Source organism: Castor canadensis, chromosome 3 (genome assembly GCF_047511655.1).
Source record: "Castor canadensis chromosome 3, mCasCan1.hap1v2, whole genome shotgun sequence".
NCBI lineage: Eukaryota > Metazoa > Chordata > Mammalia > Rodentia > Castoridae > Castor > Castor canadensis.
Window position 1 is genome coordinate 158,381,212 of NC_133388.1, and position 21,519 is coordinate 158,402,730.

At 39.1% G+C, this 21,519-nt stretch overlaps 1 protein-coding gene across 1 annotated transcript in view; it reads left to right on the forward strand.

Moving 5' to 3' along the window:
• The window catches only part of Cpq (carboxypeptidase Q), a 460,643-nt gene that overhangs the window by 331,875 nt on the left and 107,249 nt on the right, over window positions 1-21,519 (forward strand). Inside the window, exon 7 of the mRNA XM_074068881.1 lies at window positions 12,273-12,364. Coding sequence (XP_073924982.1) covers window positions 12,273-12,364 — 92 coding nt within the window. The remainder of the gene's footprint in view (window positions 1-12,272; window positions 12,365-21,519) is intronic.

Sequence of the window (21,519 nt, forward strand, 5' to 3'; positions counted from 1 at the left end):
GACACAATTTCTTTTCCTCTCAGTTTCATTATTTATAAAAGAGGAAGGCAATATTACTTGCTTTGTAGAATTAAATAAGGTGTTATTCCTAAAATTATATGAGATATTGTCTCATATCTTAGTACAATATTCAGTATAGAGCTCAGTGCTCTATGGACCAATCTTGCCCTAAATGTTGGTAATGTCTAAAGGCATGTGAGCAGTGCTGTAATTGGTTCCCTATCTTCTGTTCTACCCCTCAGCTGTCCTCTTGAATCCAGTTGTAATTGTCTCTCCATAGATAGATAGATAGATAGATAAATAGACATAAAGAGAGCCATGATTAATTTTCCACAACAATGACCATTTAAAAAAATCAGTTTTCTTTGGATGAACTGAAATAATTTACAATACAGTACACCCTTGGTATCATGAGTATATGGTTCCAAGCAGACTACAGTTGAGGAAAAAACATGAACGTTAAGGATGCCTATAGCCCAGTACTCCAAAATTACTCAAATTTGCCTGTATGATATGACCAGTAGGCTGGAGCATCACTTGAAACCACATGGAATAGGCAACATTACCATCACAAAAATTACTATTGTACACATTAATACTGCTCACCAAAAATTAGATCTTATCCCATCCAGTTTATCTCAACTACTGTAGATGCTGGGCTCATTTTCCCCATCACACTGCCCAATGTCTGCTAAAAATATGCTGCCTTATGATAAATTAAAAATTTCACTTTGTCACTTCAATTAAGCATGTTATATGCCCTTTTTACCTTGGGAGTATTGCCATAACTTTTACATTTATTTTGGGGCATGATTTGCTTTGGGAGAGGCAGATTTTCACTAAATGAAGGGTAGAGAAACACTCGATAGATCACACAATGATTTAAACACAACTGACAATAATGGGGACTAACTGGGATCTTCACATCAACTGAGCTGTGGGAATTAAAAATATTTAGTTTTGAAATCTCTTGTGATTATTTAAATTTGCCAGTAATTTGGGCTTACTGTAATGATGATGGCAATGGTGATGATAAAAATAACAGGGATTTTTCTTTAGTAGTTTTGTCCTCTAGATTGTAAGTTTCATAAATTTAAAGAACATTACTGTCTTTTTTAGCCTCAGAACCCTTGGATCTTGGACCAGAACTAAATGAATGAATTAGGGTGATATTTTGGGTAGCTTTTTTTCTGATTCCCTATAGTACTGGGGTTTTAATTCAGGGCCTTGTGCTTTTGAGGCAAACACTCTACCATTTGAGCCACACTCCCAGATCTTTTTACTTTAGTTATTTTGTGGTTTTTGCCTGGGGTGGCATCAAACCATGATCTTCCTCGTCTCCACCTCCAGTGGAGTAGCTTTGATTTTGCCATTTACTCTTTTGATTTCTGCACAGTTTGTCCAAATGAATATTTGTTGATTTGTATGTCCACTTCCCCTATTACAGAATTTTAGTTTCTTCTCTTACGGAGGAGAAATTTTAAATGTATGCTTGTGCTCCAAGGTAGACATGGGTGATGTATTTTAGTAAGTATTAAATGTGGGAATTAGAACTAAGTAAGTTAGAACAAGATGAAAAATTATGTTCTTGATTGTTAGTGTCTTCGTAAGGAAAATTTGTAGGCGATTGAATGTTAAGGTTTGGACAGGGGTCCTGGGAAAAGTGCTGAGGATGGAAGCCTGCATTCCTTCCCACACTGAGCACGCAGCTCTGCATGGATTTGGTTTCATCTCAAACGTGGAGTGTTCACAGACTGAACACACCCCTATAAACTTGCCCCCGAGAGGGCAGCAGATGAACTTGGGGAGTCATTCTCAGACAACATTCCCCTGAGGTTTTAAGTAAATTTTATAGGCGCCTATAAATACATTTAACAGACTGTATAAAATTTCTCCCCATACCCTACCAGCTTTAATACATAAGGGGTTAAAATGACCCAGAAAAGCAAACATTGTATAAGGTCAGATAACCTGTCACCTTGGCTACATAAAGTCCATAAAATTTGAAGCATTGAAATTTTGTGTAAACATCCCTGAATTTGCTCTAATTTACTTTCATCTTGAGAATACAGATGTGTCTCACACTTTCCATAATTTAGGAATGAAAATGTATGAGATAGACTGCATTTTCCCTGGGAGGCCAAATACTTTTCTTGAAGAAACACCAATCCCATGTCCCTATGGGCAAGGTTCAGCATTTGTACAGCCTCCAATTACAAGATCCCAAATCTATATATGGAACCAAAGACTCCAGTCTATTTCCACCTACCCCCCCTGCCCGAAACTAGGCTTATCCCCAGGCTTTACATTCTCTTAGGCAAATGTAACTGTTAACAGATTTAATGGTTAAAAATCCTCAATCCAAAAGTTCATTTTATAGATCTAATCTACATCTCTCTTGCTGCATCCTAAAACAATTTCCGTTAGTTGTACTAATCCATAAACTAACGAATATGTATGGAGCTGTTTGATTTATCAGGGGCCATCTGTGAAAACCCAAAACAGAAAGTCCATTAATCATGATTAATTGCCAAATGAGTGGACCAGAAAATAACAACTTTGAAGTTCAGAGGCAGGAGAGAGGGGAGCAGGAGAAAATAGAACTGGATCTTGAAAGACAGTTGGGATATGGGTCAGTTGAGAGAAAAAGGAAAGAAAACCAGATGGCCTAAATGGTGTGAGGAAAAACACAGAAATGGGAAGAAAGTAAAAACACCAATTTCCATGGAAATGAGGCTTGGACAAGGGTAGTAGTTGGAAGTGAGTCTGCACAGGGCCTCAAACATCGTACTGAAGAGGGTGGCCTATGCCATTGACCCATGGCTTCCAAAGCCAAAGAATGTATAGGAAAATCCATTTGAGAACAGACAATATTTATTATTATATAGAAAAAATGATGAATTTTACTAATAATTGCCTGAATTGACAATGTCGTGTATAATTTCATAAATATACCTATGTGGTGATTTATACTCAAAATTGGTTTATTGCTAGAGATACATGTCCAAAAAAGGTTTTGGCAAGACTATTGCTACACACAATAAGAAGTGATTAAAGATTTTTCACAGGGCAGTGACATGTTCAATGCAGTGTTGTAGGAAGATGGATTTGACAGCACTTAACACAGAGAGGCTAGGAGGGAACCGTTAGTTGGTGATTGCAGCAGTTCAGAGTGCTTAAATTGTGGCAGCTACAAGAGAATGGAAAGGAAGGGGAAAGTTCCAGGGGCATTTGGTAATCTTGCTCTTTTCATGGTGAGATTTTCCCGAGAAAGAGTGTTCAGCAGTCACCCAGAGAGCTGGGGAACAGAGCTGCTCAGGAAGATAAGTTTGTGTTGATTAGTACTTATCAAATATGCTGTGGTCTGAAACCTAGACTTAAATGGAACCAATAATTATTAGGATTCTTACTGGTTAAAAATAATAAAGTGTTAAAAGGTTAATATTTCAATAAGGTATAAATAACTGTATAAAGTATCAATAACTTCATAACTCATTTTATACATAAGGAAAATCTCTGGCAGTGTAGATAACATCTTCATCACCTTTACCATGAAAAAGAGCTTTTGGAAGTGCTAACAGAAATAGCTTAATGGCAGTTTTTGCATTACAGAACAAGTTATGATTTCTGTCTGCTGTTTCAGTTGGAAAAGTATCCCGGAAGAGTTCTCTCCTTGGTTGCTTATAGAAGATTCATTACTATTTGATAATTCACTGATCCAAGTACACAAATTATTGTTCCTCCTATAGCTCCATCACAAAGAATAAAATTTAAAGAACCATATTGATGAATTAAAATTTGTAAAAAGAGTTTGATACTACTTGTACTTGACTTATTATTTTCTTTGAAATTGTACTGTTTGTGAAACTGCTCAGAAACAAGTTGTTTTTTTTACAAGGTAGAACTCTTAATGAAAGTGTGATTCAGTGTTCAAATCTGTCATTAACTAGGCGTCTTGATTTCCTCCTGCAGATAAAAGCACTCTAAATGACGACAGGGAAAAAGAAGCAGTATATTCAAAATGCAAACTAGATCGGGTTTGTGATCTCGACATGCTACTGACATTATCTTAGAAATGCATTGATGAAAGTGTCCCACTATCAGGCAATTTCAATAAGAAAAACAAATCCACATATTTTAACTCGAGTCAGGCATCAGATACAAGCTTAATATTTGTCTCAATCAAGTTAAAATACACTATGGATTGTGTATGAATGTGCATGTGTAATTATTTTGGCTCAAAGGAGTAAAAGGTAGTGGATATAACATAAGACAAACAGAACAAAGGTTATATGACTAGAAGTTCAGCATTAAGTAAAAGTGAAAATTCCCATACATGCTGGTGAGAATACAAATTGGTAACTTGTCATTAGGTCCTTGGTGACAGATATCAAAGACCTTGAAAATGTTTATCCTATTCAGAGTCAGTATTTCTATTTTTAAGGACTTGTCCAAAGAATGAAAACCTTAAATGTCCAATATCTAGAAATCAGCTAAATAATTAAGGACAACTTTATTTTTCTTTCCTTCCTTCCTTCCTTCCTTCCTTCCTTCCTTCCTCTTTCTTTCTTTTTTTCTTTCTCTCTCTCTCTCCCTCTATCTCTCTTTCTCTTCTCTCTTTCCCTTCCTTTCTTTTCAGACAGGGTCTCACTATGTAGCCCATGCCACCCTGGAACTCACTAAGAAAACCCTGATCCTTTTGCCACAGCCTCCTTGCTATGGGATTACAGGTGTGCATCACCTGTTTGGAGGTTATTGATTATAATACAAAAGACCACTTTTGCTATGATTTCAAGTAGAAAAAAGTAATATATGCATATATATAGTTGTTTATATAGTTATAAAACTTTTAGGCATATATAAGTACATAAAACTTATAAGGAAATATAACTATAAACTTGCAGATTGTTTTTGTTTCATAATTTTTGCAGTTTTAAATTTACAAAGGATATATGTACACATATATATTATTTTTATTCAAAAATTATTAAAGTAAAAACTTGAAAGAGATCTGTTAGAGTTTTAAATGAAAGTACCTATAATTTAGTTCTATTGGCTAATAGAAATATTTCTGCAGCCATTAAACAAGAACTGTCAATGTACTAATTTTGTGTGTGTGAGTGTGTGTGTGTGTGTGTGTGTGTGGGTTTGATACTGGGGATTGAGTTTAGGACCATGACACACTTACTAGGTAAGTGCTCCACCACTTGAGCCATGTCCCCTTTCCTTTTGCTTTTTGTTTTTCAAATAGGTTCTCATGCTTTTACCCTGTGCAGGCTAGGACTGTGATCCTCTTCTCTCTGCCTTTTGAGGAACTGGGATTATAGGTGTGTACCACAATGCCTGGTCTTGATATCTAAATTTTAACTAGACCCTGCCAAGCTATAAAAGTAGGTGATATAATAGCAACAGAAGCAAATGTTGAAGCACATTTAATTATCTTGGCTACTGAAGTGTTTTTACCAGGCTTTGGTCTCACAAAATTGCATAGCTTATCAATTTTTCTTAACTGAGTATGTACCACCATGCTTAAGATTAAATGACAAGGCAGTACCTTTTATTTTTGTAGAAATATATTCAGTCAATCAGTCTGCTAATCAATAAACATTTATTCAGCATTTGTTGAATGTTACATACTGGACCAGATTATGAAAAAGGGAAATTATTAAATCTCAGAAAAGTAAGGTCTAGTGGAAAGACCAACATTGAAGTGTGGTTATGAAATGAATATATGTTGTGTGTGTGTGTGTGTGTGTGTGTGTGTGTACATATATATCTTCATACATGTATATGAAGGTCTAGAGGAGCATTGAGAAAGGCATCGCCATCCTTGCCTTGAATTATGGAAGTCTTCCCAGAGAAAGTAATATTAGAGATAGGATTTCTTGAATAACTAGGAGTTTACTAGATGGAAAAGTTGAAGAGGGATTATGGACAGGAAAAAGAACATATGCAAAGGGCCAAATATCTTAGATAGGATAGCATGTTCTGGGACTGGCAGGAAATGTGGTGCAGCTAGAGTTTAGTATGAGAGGCAGAAGCATTTCTGGGTTAGGCCAGAAATGGCCTTCACACACTGGTAGTCACAGGTTTCTGCTTCCAGTGATTAATATTGATTTTTCTGGCTATTAGAATCCTAGTCATTATAATGAGGTAGGACTGTTCCTTTGAATTATGGAAATTATAAGTGCTATGACCTGTTCCACAAACACAAATTATAAATATTATCACATTGCTTCAGTCTGCTTTGCAGTTAATTATTCAGGCCTCCACAGGGCTTGTCAGGAGGAAGTCTGTTATGCCCCTGTGAGGTCCTTCCCACTGCCTCTAAACTGCTGGTGAATTCTAGGTCTTTAGTCAGGCCACTAGGTCATCCTGCTGCAAAAACTGTCACTGGATCCACCTGTGCCAGCTGCTCTCTCTGGCTAATGCAGGGCATCATAATCATTGGATACTCAAGTCACAGTGGTACCCCTCCTGGGGCAACTGTCTCACCACTCCCCTTGTTTGCATTTCCAGCCTCAGCCATTGTTCCCAAATTATAACTTATGTGCTAGGGTGACTGAACCTGGAGCCAGGTCCACAGCCCAGACCCTTCACTTTTTCTGGGTTACTTTATTTCTGTGGCTTCTGGGACCTGCCCTGTTCCTAAAGCAGTAGTCATTGTTACCTTCACCCAACAGTCTTCTGAATCGTAGGAGACAGAGATGAGCACACCCTGTTTCCAGAGCCTAAAAGGTCCCAGTTTCCTTTTTCTGACTCTCCTCCTGCTCAGGGTCCAGGTTACTCCTCCTGGTGGTTCAGGAGGCCTTAGCTTGTAAGGTAGACTTTAGAAAACACTCTGTTGCCTTGCCCCAGTGTGCTCAGAGTGTCTAATTGCTTTACATTTACATAATAAGAAAGACACACGTGATTATTCCAAAGAACAAAAATCTTCAAGGTGATTTTCTATTCCTACCTGTAAAGAGCAGTTAGAATTTACTTCATTGAAACAATTAATCTTTGTCTCACTGTGCCCCCTATTTAAAAAAATCAATGATAATGTGCTCATATATTATAAGACAAATTATCTAACTGGCTGAAGGTGGAAATAGGTCTTACCCCAACGCATTAACCACATGTTTTAGTATCTCATCCCTTCCATTCATATGCTACCATGAGATTTTTGTAATTCTGATACCAGAGTCCCATTCGTCCAGCTTATTGCAGGAGTCAAAATCTTTTTAATGTAAGCCCTCTCTTCCAAACTGCTGCCAAGGTATAGATGGATAATCTGTGCATTTGTCAACCAGTGTGAGTTTATTTCTGTAAGAACCCATTGTGAAGGTAGGTTGTAGAGTCGAGAATTTATACATAGTGCTAGAAGACTAGGAACTGAGGAACAAATCAGTTAACCAATAGCATTCCTTAAAAGTCAGGATTTAAGAAAGCTACTTTCAAGAAGAATCAAACTGAGTTTTTCTGCTAAAAGTCAAGTTTATTTTTCCTGGCACAAATTGTAGGACAGTCAGTTGACCTTCTCAATTTATTAGCTTACTGGTAGTCTTCTTTCAGTCTTCTCTTCTTTAAATTTGAGAATAAAAATGTCAGACTTTTTTCATCTTTTCTCATAGGCACTATCTCCCTCAGTACTATCCCTCTCTTAAATGAAAGGCTTGTATATGATATTCCTAAAGCAAAGTAAAGTCTGGACATATTATGGGCAGTTTTTTTCTTCTAGAGAAAAACTCTGATGCTGCCAACTGATGTGCTATCTAGAGATCTTAATTCTAGGAGGTCATGGGATCTCTGGGCAGTTTCTATAACTCTGTAGGAAAAGTAATTGCCTATCCTCTAGTGAAAACTCACTGAACTTGACTCCTAACCAGCTGAAACTCGACATGGTCTGCTTCTCACTTCCAATTCTTAAGCTTTCTTTCATGAGTTTCCCTTGAACTGGAGCTGCATCCCACTAAGCCAAGGCCAGAGTTGAGAACAAGGATTACTTTGGCTGTTCTCTGACCCCAGTCCTACCATGAAATAAATTCACTGCATTTGGTCTCATAGCACTTTGTTTTGTTGCTACTGTTGTTATTGCTTCATTCCTGTAATTATTGCTGCTGCTGTTATCTTATATACTTAAATTTTGTGGCTTTAAAAATGATCTTGGACTTAAGATACATAATAATAAATTTTATCATTTAACAATGATAAATATGGATATATTGATTTCATTCAGTGTTCACATCTATTTCACCTTTGTCTTCATCCAGAAAATAAAATTTCTGTTGGGTCTTCATTTTAAAAGTGAGGAACCTGCCTCTGTTTATTTGGATCTAGACATGTTCAATGATACTGGAGTGAATAAGCATTTCACACTGAAAAAGGGTATGTTTTTCTATAGGTTTGATGAAATTTGTGTTTTCCTTGGTTAGACCAAAGACATCCTGCAGCTCCCAAGGAAGAAGAAGGGGGACAGGCCTTCTGTCCTACTTCTCCCACATTCCGTCCCTGGTGATTGTCAGCACTGACTCAAAAGTCCTCTAGAGTGATGTAAAGAAAATATAAGAAATAATTCTTGAAAGCCTACTAAGTGCCAGGACTGACCATATATATTTGCCTCATCTCATTTAATTTTAACAATCTCGTGGGATGATTACCTTTTTTGTTTTTGTACAGATGCGACCATTAAGACTCAGAAAGGTTAGGTAACCAGTCTGATCCCACAGAGCCAGCAGTGGCAGAGCTGGGAATGAAACAGAGCTCATTTGGGCCCATGGCCAACACCTTTCTGTTCCCCACACTGTCCCTTATAGAATTAGGTGGCCTGGGGACATGCAGCTAAGGGTCCAATCACTGAATGGAGTCCTTTACTTAGGTTTAGAGACAGTCAGATTGTCAGAATAGAAAGAGACTTTGGTCCCAATTTTCTGTCACCGTCTTGTGGGGTCCTTCACTTTGTGAAGTAGATACTAGTGTTCCATCCTGATGAGTGCTGAGTCTCTCAAGGGCTTTATCAGGCTCTGTTCATCTTTTTAGGACTGGCTATGCTTCTGTCCTTTTGAGGCCTCAGCATTCTGCACTTCAGACTGATTATTTCTTTATTATCTTGATATGACATCATTGGCCATCTGGCTGATTTGAAATGTGGAGGAGACTAATCCTATGCAATAATGGCTTTCAAGTGGCACATCAAGTCTAAAGGGACATACAGAGCATTTGCTTTCAAAAAGGGAATTTTCTTTAACCTGTGCTGTCTGTTTATTCTTGTTTTGAGAATTCTATCATTTTAATAATTCCATACTGTTTGCTGGTGGGTGCGAAGACACTTAAAGAGAAAAGTTTAGTTTTTTCTTTCTCTTATGGATTTAAAAACTGCTTAGAATTTTCATTTGCAGCATATAAACAATAAAGTCTATCCTTTCTTGCCCTTTCCTACATTGTGAGCAAAATGTCACTTGATTCAAATCAACTTTTCTGTTAGAGAAACCAAACACTGAGATCTTCAGCAGTCCTAATTAGATTTCTTTCTGAGATAACAGTTTATGTTTGTGCAATGAATGCAAACAGGTGTTTTAATTCTATGGAGCATGCAGAAGATTCTCCAGGATTCTTCTCCTCCAAGTTCTCAAGGGCCTTTGGAAGAATGTCCTCTCTGTCACATAGATGACCCTTCTCTGTCAGGGTCAAAGTGTATGTTCTGTGCCTGCATACCCATCACTAGCTTTATAGTTCATTATTTAATGTGGATGACATGACAGCCATAGGGTTGTCTTACATACATCCTCCCATCTCATTCAGTCCTCACAACGGCCCTGACAAAGAGTTACAGTAGAGACATATATTACCTCCACTTGCAGGTAAGGAGGCTGAGGTTCAGGCGCATCAGTTGCTGGGTGGTTGCACAGCCAGCACCAATGATGGCAGGGTTCACATGATTGGTATACTTTTCCAAATATAGCCACTTGCTTGGAAATGAGCCATCAGAAAAGTATTAGGATGAGTTGAAGCTGGGAAAGTGGCTTTAAATTTGATTCTAATCAGGACAGCAAGCTTTGCATTCACTTTCTCACTACTATTTAATAGATAATTAATGTGTGCCAAACCATCTGAGACCCAGGGATATCAGAGTGAATTAAAAAGCACAAGTGCCTTCCTCCCAGAAGCTTGCGTTGGAGTCATTGCAGGTTTTGAGTAAAGAAATGACATTATCTGGCCACAGCATCCAGCATTGCGAGACAAGGACTCTACAGGGAGACTTGTTAGAAGGCAGCTGCAATAATCCAGGCAACAGAGTGGGAGCTTGGACCAGAGTATGGCAAAGGTGAGGGGTTGGGTTCTAGATGAATTTGGACAGAAATGCAAATGGGATTCACGTAGGAAGTGGATGCAGAAATTCCTCCTTCAGACTTTCCCTGGAATAAGGTTGGCTCTTTTAACGATGTCAATGGTTATGTGGAAACTGACTTGAGCACCGTCCTTCCCTTCTCTCTTCTCTCTTCTTCCTTTTCCCTTCTCTCCCTTCTCCTCCTCCTTTTTCTTCTTCTTCTTTTTTGGTGGTACTGAGGTTTACACTCAGGGTTTCACAGGTGCTCTGCCACCTGAGCCAAGCCTCCAACCCTTTTTGCTCTGGCTGTTTTTGAAATAGGGTGTCACTTTTTCCCTGTGCTGGCCTGGATAGTGAGCCTCCTATGCATGCTTCCTATAGCAGCTAGTATGACAGCCACATATCACTACACCCAGCTTTTTCTGTTGAGGTTGGGTCCCATGAGCTTTTTTGCCCTGGCTGACCTCAAGCCATGATCCTCCAGATCTCTGCCTCCTGAATAGCTAGGATTACAAGCCTGAGCCACCAGTTAACTGTCTTCCTTTCAGCTTCTTAGCACTAGGCTTATGAAAAGAGAATGCCTGTCAGTGTCTGAGGGGGCTGAATGGTGTTCTATGTCCCAGGAGCATTTGTCATCCAGGCAGCAGCTGTCCAGCTGGCTCCTTCCTTTCATGTCTGTCCCCCTGGATAGCAGCACATGTGTGGTTATCTCTGAGATTTGTGGCATGTCCACACTCAAAGTGTGGTTCCCCTGTGAAGACGCAGGAAGATGGATCCTCTCAGTAAGATTTCAGCCCAGTTTCATGTTTCTCTATCTTTGTTATTTCTCAAAAAAAAGACATTACCTTGTACAAGTCAAGAGAGGTTTTAATTCTTGGTAACAAAGTGGCACTTTTAACATACTTTTACCATTTTTCAAGATCAGAAAACAGTTTCCTTGTAGTTAACTTCTATCAAGCATACATAGTCACCCAAAAAATGGCTCTAGATATGGCACATTTGTCATTAACTAGTGACTGCAAGACACTGAGACTCCATGATTCACCGTAGGTTTGTGTCCTGATACTCCCATTAAGTCAAAAATGCATTTACTGCACCTGACCTATGAAACAGCCCAGCTTAGCAACAAAGTACCCTCCTCGTCATTGTGGGGCTGGCTGACTGGGAGGTGCAGCTTATTGCTTCTGTTTGATATCATGAGACAGAATTATACCAGATATCACTAGCCCAAGAAAAGATCAAAATTCAAAATTAGAAGTTTGTTTTCTGCTGAATAGGTATCTCCTTCACAGCATTGTAAGGGCAAAATATAGTAAATGGAACCATCATAAGTCAGGGAGTGTTTATACAAATTTATTACAAGCCAATGAAATCACCACCAAGCCATTAGTAAAGTAATAAGGTGAATAAGTGTTATTCTTATTTAGTTAATTTTCGTTGACCTGAAGCAAACGACTTTCTATTTCCAAGTAGAAGAAGAAATTGGTCATGGGTCTACATAAATGTTGCATCTACTTCTCAGTTATTATGTTGGAGGATGCCATAAAAAGCTAGCTATACCTGTGGATTTCAACAAGCAAGTAATCCCTTACACACCTTACCTTCAAACAGAACCAAGTGATGTGGTTCAAATTAAGATCTCTAGAAGTCCCCAAGATCTAACTGCACCTTCTGAATACCCTGAATCTATTAGCTCGCCCAACTTGGCCATTCCTTGGGCCCTGCCAGCAGGATAGCCACTTAAGGATGGGATTGGAAATTCTCACTTCCTGACCTGCAAATAGCATTTGTCATAACCTCTTTTGCCCTTGAAGGTGTTCCTCTGCTGTGTCAACCATACCTGGAAGCAAGTACCCACACCAGCAAGAACAGTGCCTCTGACTCCCTCCTGTGTCCACAGCGCAGATGAGGGGCTCGCCATTAGAAAAACAGTCAAAATCAACTGAAAAATCTCTTATTTTTCCAGGGCTGCGTCCAAAGAGGACTCTGCGTCTGGTGCTCTGGACCGCAGAAGAACAAGGTGGAATTGGCGCCTCTCAATACTATCAGTTTCACAAGGTAAAGACTAGCCATGGATTGCTGAACATTTGCACTTATCACATCAACATAAGCCGGAAGGATCGGATATACTTTGGTTTAAAGTTACCCATTTAAGTTACCCATTTAAGATTCTCAATATGCTGTGGTCAGCTGGCCCTGGCAAACACCCAGTCCTGTGAACGGGGATGCCCTGGGGGAACTGAGGGTGCGGCAGTGTAGAGCTAAGGGCTTTTCTATTTCCACATCATAGTCTGTGGCCTTAGAAATGGCATGCAGCCATTTTTTAAAGTCTCTCCAGTTCTGCTGAACTGGTGTATGCCAGAGAGAGTAATAGGTACATAACAGGTAATAATAAATAATGGTAATAGGCCAATGTTCCCTCTCCTCACTGAGCCCAGCCCAAACCACAGCACTCCAAGTCCTCCTGGAAGCCTTGGCATTTGAGGGCCAAGTCTTGAGGCCAGGGTCAGCCAACAGCATTGCCGTAGTGGTGGTGGAAATGTGGCAGCCACAAGTCTCAGATCCGGAATGTGGAGGACAGCTTGGTTTGACACTGACTATAATCTGGCAAGAATGGAGCTCAAAGTAAGAAGGTAATTGTGGAAAATCATTAGAAATACAAAACCACATTTAATATAGGAGACAGGGTGACTAATATCCAGGATAAACTTTGAGAGAGAAATGCTGTGGATCAAATCAAGTGCTAGTTCACAGAGGAGCTCCCTCTGTGAACTCAAGCAGGGGGTGTGCTGAGCAGTGGGGTGGGGACAGTGGTAGCTGGGACTGCTGCTGGGCTGTTCTCCCTTAATCTCCAGATTGGAAGAAACAAATTTCAGTTCTCTAAAACACAGAGGTATTTGTTTTGAGAATTATGTTTATATTCTTTTTCATCATTTTATGCAGAGTCCATCTCTACTTCCCTATTTCAGTTAGAGTTCAGGGTCATGAATTTGCTCACTGAAAATGATTATTTACTACTCAAAGCACTTGTAACTTATACCCAGCTTTTTTACCACTTCAGTTCTTTTGGCCTCCAGTGATCCCAGGGATAAGAAAATTCAAGACAAATGTCCATTGGTTGGTGGGTCAATGACATCATCTTTTATACCTTGTGGTAGACTGCAGCATCACATAAGGATTGTTCTAGGTTCAGCAACATTCAGTCAACATTTTCTGAGTGTATACTCCCATGCACTATGTACGGCATCAGATTTAGTGTCATTAAAAAAGTTCACCGTGACCTTACAGAGACCATGTAAAGAAGGACACTGATCACTAAATTGCAAGGATAATATAAAAGGTTAAGTCTTCTGGTAAAGAATAGAATGTTGATGGCACACATAGAGAGTTCACCTAACCTGGCTTTGAAGGGCAGTCTAAGTAAACTATGTGGGAGAAATGACACTTAAGCTGAAATCTGAACACCAAATAGAAGTAAACAAAGGAAAAGGAGTGGGAAGGAGGAGGTGCCATCAGACCTTTGCAGAAGAAACTGAATCCAAAGGCCCGAAGTTGGAGAGAGCACAGCCCCCTGGAGAAGCAGAAAGGAGTTCAGAGTGGATGGTGCCCAGAATGCATTGCATTTATATAAAACAGAATGCATGCAAGAACTGTTCTAAAGCTCTTTTATTCTCTATAATATACCCTACCCCAAGGGAAAAATTTTTGGATTGAAAATGAAGTGAAGCTGGCTTGAAATTTTCTCACCACTGAAATTCCTAGGTTCTGGGAGAGGGGGGAGATTTATTTCCTTATAAGGTTTTGAGTTTCCTTGTAGCCTAATGACATGCATGGATGAAATCAGAAACAGCTTGATTTTAAACTTCTAAGAAGTTGACAGTGACACACACACTCAAAGGATGTGCCACCACATGAGCAGAACCTGTTATCTGTGTTGCCTTCATACAAATGGGGCTGTACACTGGAAATGTGATGCTGATCTGCACCACATTTTCAGGGAGAGAAAGAAGAAATTTCTGAAAGGGAAAACATAGGTTTTTAAATTTAGGATAGTTCTTTATGTCACCTTAAAAAAGACATTTGCATGTTTTACATGACTCGGCCAGTTTCAAAGGGCTTATTCTAGATTCTTATGATAACATAGTGATAGAAAAATTGCTAACAGCATATTCATTTCTGGGGTGGCCAAGTTTAATTTAAAAGTAAATGTAATACCAAGTGCAGTGGTTCCTGTCTGTAATCTCAGCTACTCAGGAGATGAAGATCAGAAGGATTGTAGTTTGAGACCAACACAGGCAAAAAAGTTGAGATCCCATCTCACCCAATTGCCTGTAAATAGTAGCTCATGCCTCCTGTCGTCCTAGCTGTCTGGGAGGCATAGTAGAGGATCATGGTCTAGGCCAAGCATGCAAAAAAAACCAAACAGAACAGGAGAAACTATCTGGAAAATAACCAAAGCAAAAAGGCATCGGGGCCTGGCTCAAGTGTTCCCTAGAAGCACCCACTTAGTAAGCAGGAGGCCCTGAGTTCAAACCCCAGTACTGCAAAAAAAAAAAAAGAGAGAGAGAAAAGTAAATATAAAAGCAAGTCATAACCCAACAAGCAGGAATAAAGCAGATTGTGTCTAGACTTCTGTGTCAACAATGCCAACAGACAGTCCAACAGTAACCAGGTCACTCTAGGCATAGCAGAGATTCTCTGTGAAACAAACCATAGCAGTTTGTTAAGCTAATAGTAGCTTATTCATCACTTGCTGTAAGGCTCTGCTCCATGCAGTCATCCAGGGACCAGGCTGACAGACACTTCAACAGCATGGCTCTTCATCTGCCTTGAGCACTGGCATCCAACTGGCAGACCAGGGGACTGTAGGAGGTTTTTATGGGACAGTTTCAAAATGATCCACATTATTTTCACTCACCCTAGTCGTGCAGCCTAACTGCTTGAGAGGCTAGCTAGAAAACACAGTCCCTGGCTGGGCAGCCACTTCCCAGCCACAACTCTGCACACATTAGAGTCAGGGAGCGCACAGCTATGGTGCAAAGCTGGCTCACACTCAGGTCTTCCTTTCACTTTGTTCCAGATCCCCAAATTATTTCCAGCTGCTCAAATTATTTCATGGTGCTCAAAGTGAGGTCAGCTCTGTGAGCTGCCTTTCAGGTAAAAGTACTCATCACCACCATGATCAGGAGGCTTTACCAGTCAACAGAAAGAAAGAAAAGAAAAGAAAAGTCCCAGTCATGCCATAAAGACCTTAGGTCCTGCTTTACAATAACTTTAAACTCAAACAGAAGAAATTCAGTGTAACAGACAATGTAAGATGTAGTTCTAAATTACTAAATGTATTTTGTTTTATGCAAAAGATTTAATCATTAGCACAGTGCTGTGGGGTGAAAAACTTAACAGATTTTATAAAGGAGAAATGCCTGTGATATGTTAATTATGGGGAAGGATTCAGCCTAATCTGAATGGATCCGAATGAATGACCAGAAGGAGAGAGAAGGGACAGCTACTGCCCTTTGTATTGATGACAACTGAGTTCTTAGATTTGCTTTTGGCATCGGTGTGAGTGATACCAAACAGGAAGTGAACATTCATTTGGGGAGGTTCTATTTTAGTGATTATAAAAATAAAGGTTTAGACTCAGACTTACAATCCTAGCTACTTGGGAGACTGAGATTGGAAGGAGCATGGTTTGAGGCCAGCCTGGGCAAATAGTTTGAGAGATCCCATCTCGAAAATAATGAAAGTAAAATGGACTGGAGGTGTGGCTCAAGTGATAGAGCATCTGCTTTGCAAGCACAAAGCTCTGGGTTCAAACCCCAGTCCCACCAGAAGAATAAAACTTAAAAAATAAAAATAAACATTTGAACTTTTTAGATGCTAGCATTCTCGTGATAAAGTTATGATTATTATTGATCTGTATCAGTAATTAGCAAGTTATGGCTTGCAGGCCAAATCCAGCCTGCCACCTATTTAGGTACAGACCTCAAAAAATTTTATAAGCATTTTGTTGACAGTTACTAAATACAAGCAACTTTCACTATATTTTGTAGTCAACTAGAATATCAATCATGTTAATCAGCTTACTGTCTCTGTGACAAAATATCTGAGATAGTCAATAGAAGAAGGAAAGGTTTATTCTGACTCAGAGATTCGGAAGTTTCAGTCCATGGACACTTGGCTCCATTGTCTTTGGGCCTGTGGTGAGGCAGAGCATCATGGTGAGGAGCACATGGTAGAGCAAAGCTGCTCACCTCATGGTGGCCAGGATGCAAAGGAGCAAGCTCACTTTTATAACAAGGATGCTCCCCTGAAACCCACTAAGCTATGAATCTATAAATGGATTTATCCATTCATGAGGTCAAAGCCCATGTGATCCAATCACCTCCCATAGACTCCACATCTGTACACTGCTGCACTGAGGACCAAACCTTCAACAGAAGAGCTTTTAGGGAATTTTTAAGATTCAAACCATGACAGAAATCATTCTGACGTCCATCCAGCATGCCCCTAACAGTTCATAGCAGAAAGTTTCATAAAAGATTTATATACATATTTTTTCTTATTAAAAAATGCTAGTTCAGAGGCTGAGGATGTAGTTCTGTGGTAGAGTGATTACCTAGCATATGCAAGGTTCTGTAGCTTGATCCCCAGCACCAAGTGCGCATGCACAAAATGCTAGTTCACATATTTTGATAGGTCGTAAGGTATACTTTTCTGGTTCCAAAGTACTTTCTGCTGTTTCTCTGTCTCTCTTCACATTAGCATGTGAACTTGAGAATTATTTATATGTATATTACTTATGCTTTATGTTTATTGATACTTTTAGAAGAAAGTCATTTTCAGCTAAGAGTGTTTTGTTGAGGTTTAATTAGCATTTGGTAAATGCACAGATTGTATTACAACCCAGTTTTGCTAAGGCTTAATTAGCATTTGGTAAATGCACAGATTGTATCACAACCCAATATATTTGGAAAATATATACCCTTATGTAATTATCACAAAAATCAATATGAGATTGTTGGGAAATATCCTAGAAAGTATCCTTACATGGCCTCTGATGACCTCCAACTCTAAAGGCAACTATTTTTTTACCACCACAGACTGGTTATGCCTGTTCTTAAACTTCATGTAAATGGAATCATACAGTGTGTAATCCTAAGTCTAGCTTCTTTCACTAAGCAGTGTGGTTTGAGTATTTATTCATGTTTTTGCATTAACAGTAGTTGGTTTCTTTCTATTTCTGAGCAGAAAGTGAATTTACTCTCCTGGACAAATAGAGCATGAGAATTCAGTCGGAGGGCATCGCGTTATTTCCAGTTCTAACTGTCATAAATTAAGCTGCTATCAGTATTTCAGTACAGCCCTTTTCATGGACATATGCATTTATTTTCTTTTCTAGGAGAATTGCTGTATCATATGATAGGTGATGCTTAACTTTTCTAGAAACTGCCCAAGAGATGGGAGAGTGTACCATTTTACATCCTCACCAGCAGCGTATTACACCCCAGTTGTTCTCCAGCCTTCCTATTGCATGGCATTGGTAATCTTTTTAGTTTGAGCCATTCTAGTGTCATGTTTTTATATTTTTGAAGGTACAGTTCTGAAAAGTTAAAAGGTCTGCCTTCATGTCTAATAGTTGCCATCCTTTTGCCTCCCTTGCTTTCTTGCCTTGAGACCATCTTGATTCTGAAGTACTTATCATTTAAGACAAATGGAAAGCCTTTTTACCCTATATAAGGTTTGGGGGTCTGTTATCCATTTGCGTGTCCCTCCTTCACTTTGGAGGAACACCTTAGCAAAAGCAAAACACAGAAATGTTGATGCTGTCTGGCTGGAGTCTCAGCTGACTCTCAGGGAGTGCTGATGAGGTGGAGGGTGGATGGCTGGAACATAACTGGAGCCCAGAAGGGAGGGTGATCCACACAAAGACTTGGGGAAGGTGATTTCTTTTATACTCAGAAAAAAAAAAGTTATTCTAGAGAGGGGAGAAAGCCTGAAGAAAATGACTTTGTGTTATTCTTGCTTGATTAAAATTATTACTTAAAATGGTTTAAATAATACTTTGATTGAATTCAGCTTGAATTCACTTAGAAGGAAATGTCACCACATAGAGAGCATATTATTGTGAATAGAAGTTTACTTATAGGAGTAAAATTTAACTTTGGAATTAAAAATATAGATTATTTTATTGAATTTTCAAATCAGTAAATGAAGCTTGTCCAGACGCCATTGGCCTAATCTGCTTTTCAAGGGAACAATGTTACTCTGTTCTCTTCTCTTGGAAGGAGAACAGGATGTCATTTCTCATGTCCTGAAATGTACAAAGGGAAGGGAAAGAACCCTAAATTAGTTTCAACTGGATTTCTGGCATTTTTTAATCTTTTCCATTTTAAGCAAAAATACGATCTGGCATAATTATAATGAGCAAGGTAATCTGGCCTTGAGAAAGCCTCATTACACAAGGTAATCAAATAAAATAGATTGATACGTTCTATTCTGGCATGAAAAATATTTTAACCTTTTCCTGATTTATTGCACTAACTTCTGGCAATTGAATTACAGGGATAATGAACATTGCTGTGTTCTGGTAATCATTAATAAAGACAATATTTTAAATAGGTTTCATTAAGTGAGGGATGGATATGTGATCATTCTAAAACATCAGTTTATTTGAATGCTAGCCAAGTAGAACACAGAAATAGCGAAAATGAATATGTGTAATATTTTGTTAGCATTTCCGTGTAACCAATGTATATAAATATACAAAAATGTTAGCTACTTTTAGTAGTGGAGTTCTTGCCAACTTCCCAAACCACATTAGGTTTCATGTTTCACTCTAAAACAAAGGAACATGATGGAAATGTTTGTGAGACTTCTTCAGGTTATCTGGGCAAATGTGTTTCTTTGGCATTTTTATTTTGCAACCCTATTGCCTCCATCTAATGTTAATGTGGCCAGGCTGACACCACTAGAGTGCCACAGGATTGTGCTCTTGTTCTGCTCTGGTTATAAAATAACAGAGCTGATGTGTTCACTCAACATAATGGTGTCTGGACTGTGTCTCAGCACAGCCTTCCCTGTGTCTTTAATGTTCCATGCAGTAGAGCCATACTAATCAGAGGTTATGGTCTCAATCAGTACTGCTGGGCTTTCACGATCCTGTGTTTTTCTTTCAATGCCTAGATATTTGCATTAGTCTGTCAAGCACATCACAAAATTGGTTTAAATTTCATTTATCTCAGTGTGTTCTTGGTCTGGAGCTCTTTCACATAAGTTATACAGCACACCTGGGAGCTCTTAGGGGTCTTATTAGAATTTGTGGATTTTATTTTATTTTTTTTAAAAAGTAGACTGTCTTTTGCATTTGCATGCTTTTTCTTAAGTAGAATTGTATTATGGTTTTGAGACTTCTAAATCTTACATACAGTGGTAATTATATAGAGATGTATAGCAGTCTGGACAGAACTATCAGAAACTGTCCCTTTTATATTAGGAGCACCTTAGGCCACCTTGTGAGTTAACACAAATAGAGACCAGTGTACCTCTTCCCTGTGTCTTTCTTTAGGTGTGATCCTTTTAAACTGGCTTCTATATTTTTATATAAGAGAAAAAATATGGTTTAAAGTGAAATGATAGAATGAAACAACTAGGATGGAATTGACCCATGTTCTTAGGATGACAAGACCTTGTCTACTGTTCAGAGTAGTATTTATCATGTAATGCCATATGGTTTCAGAGAGTAGAAAAGTTTGACTTGAGTGTTTGCTCTAACCCCCTATGAGTAAAAAATATGTATAATATGCCAACTCCTCTGTTACCATTACTAACCCAAATAACACAGGTGCCTTTAAAGTTGCTTCTGAAAAATGTTAGGATAGCACCCTAATTTTTATTATGAATTATCATGGCTGCCATTTTAGGTAATTTTTTCTCCACTCCTGAATCAATGAAGGAAAGGCTTCAGCTTGCATCCAGTCTGTTACATCAGCTTACTAGAGGTTGCCTACTAGGCACAGTTTCTGCCTCAGTGCCTCCCTATGCTTTAACCAGGTCATGATCTGACCTGGAAGGACCTGCAGCATATCTAGTGCATACATTTCCTAAGGAAACCAAGTTGACACACCAGGAAACACAAATCTGAACTGAGGTGTCATGCCTTGGGCTCACAAGTGACCTATATGGTTCAGAGCTTTGGGGACTAAGTTATCCCATTACATATACTTGGGCCTCACTAAGTTACAGGGTCAGCAAGCTAATTTGAGTTTTCCTTAAGCTATCTTCTACCCTCTGTCATCTAAACCAAACTAGGAATTGGCAAGATTTTTTGTTGTTGTTTATTTTGTTTTTTAAATCTAGATAGTAAAAATTTTAGGCCTGCAGGCCATATGGGTTCTCTACTCAATTCTGCCATTGGAGTGCAGTCACAGACAATACTGCACAAATGAGTTTGGTTGTGTTCCAATAAAACCTTGTTCACAAAAAAAGAGGAATGGCAGGTCAGATAGTTTGCTGACCCCCGCTCTAGACCCTTATTGGGCAGAAATTTGGAAAAGTTCCTTCCAAAGCCTTGTCCAATCTCACAATTACAGCTCATGGTGGAAGAGGGTTATAGCAGTACATAGTGGAATTCTGACAATTAGAGGCTGTGTCTTACAAGCTAAGCATGTAACTGTTGTAAGCTCAGCACTCAGAGGGTTGTACTTGTCTCCTTATTTGCCCAACAAAACCACCATCACCAGGTCAGCATGTGCCTTCCTTGTAGCTCAGGGAGCCACCCAACAGGCATCTGGTGCCTGACTGAATGATGGGGTAACAGACTTCCCCAATACTTCTTTCTTCTTTGTTTGTGGAGCTGGGAATAAACCCCAAGGCCTCTTGCATTCTAGACAAGACTCTGTCACTGAGCTATACCCTAACTCCCTAAAATTCCTCTCTCTCCTCTCCTCTCCTGACCTGTTCTCTTTTTCTCCTCTTCTTTCTTTTCTTTTTCCTCTCCTCTCCTTTCTTTTTCCTCTCCTCTCCTCTTCTCCTTCTCTCTTTCTTTCTTATTCTTTTTTATTTTGAGAAAGGGTCTTACCATGTAGCCCAAACCAGCCTCAAACTCCAGATCTTCTTATCTCAGCCTTCTAAATATTGGGATCATAGGTGTGTAATCCCATTCCCAGCCCAATATTTCAAGAGCAGTGTACTTTGTTTTGATAACTAAATGT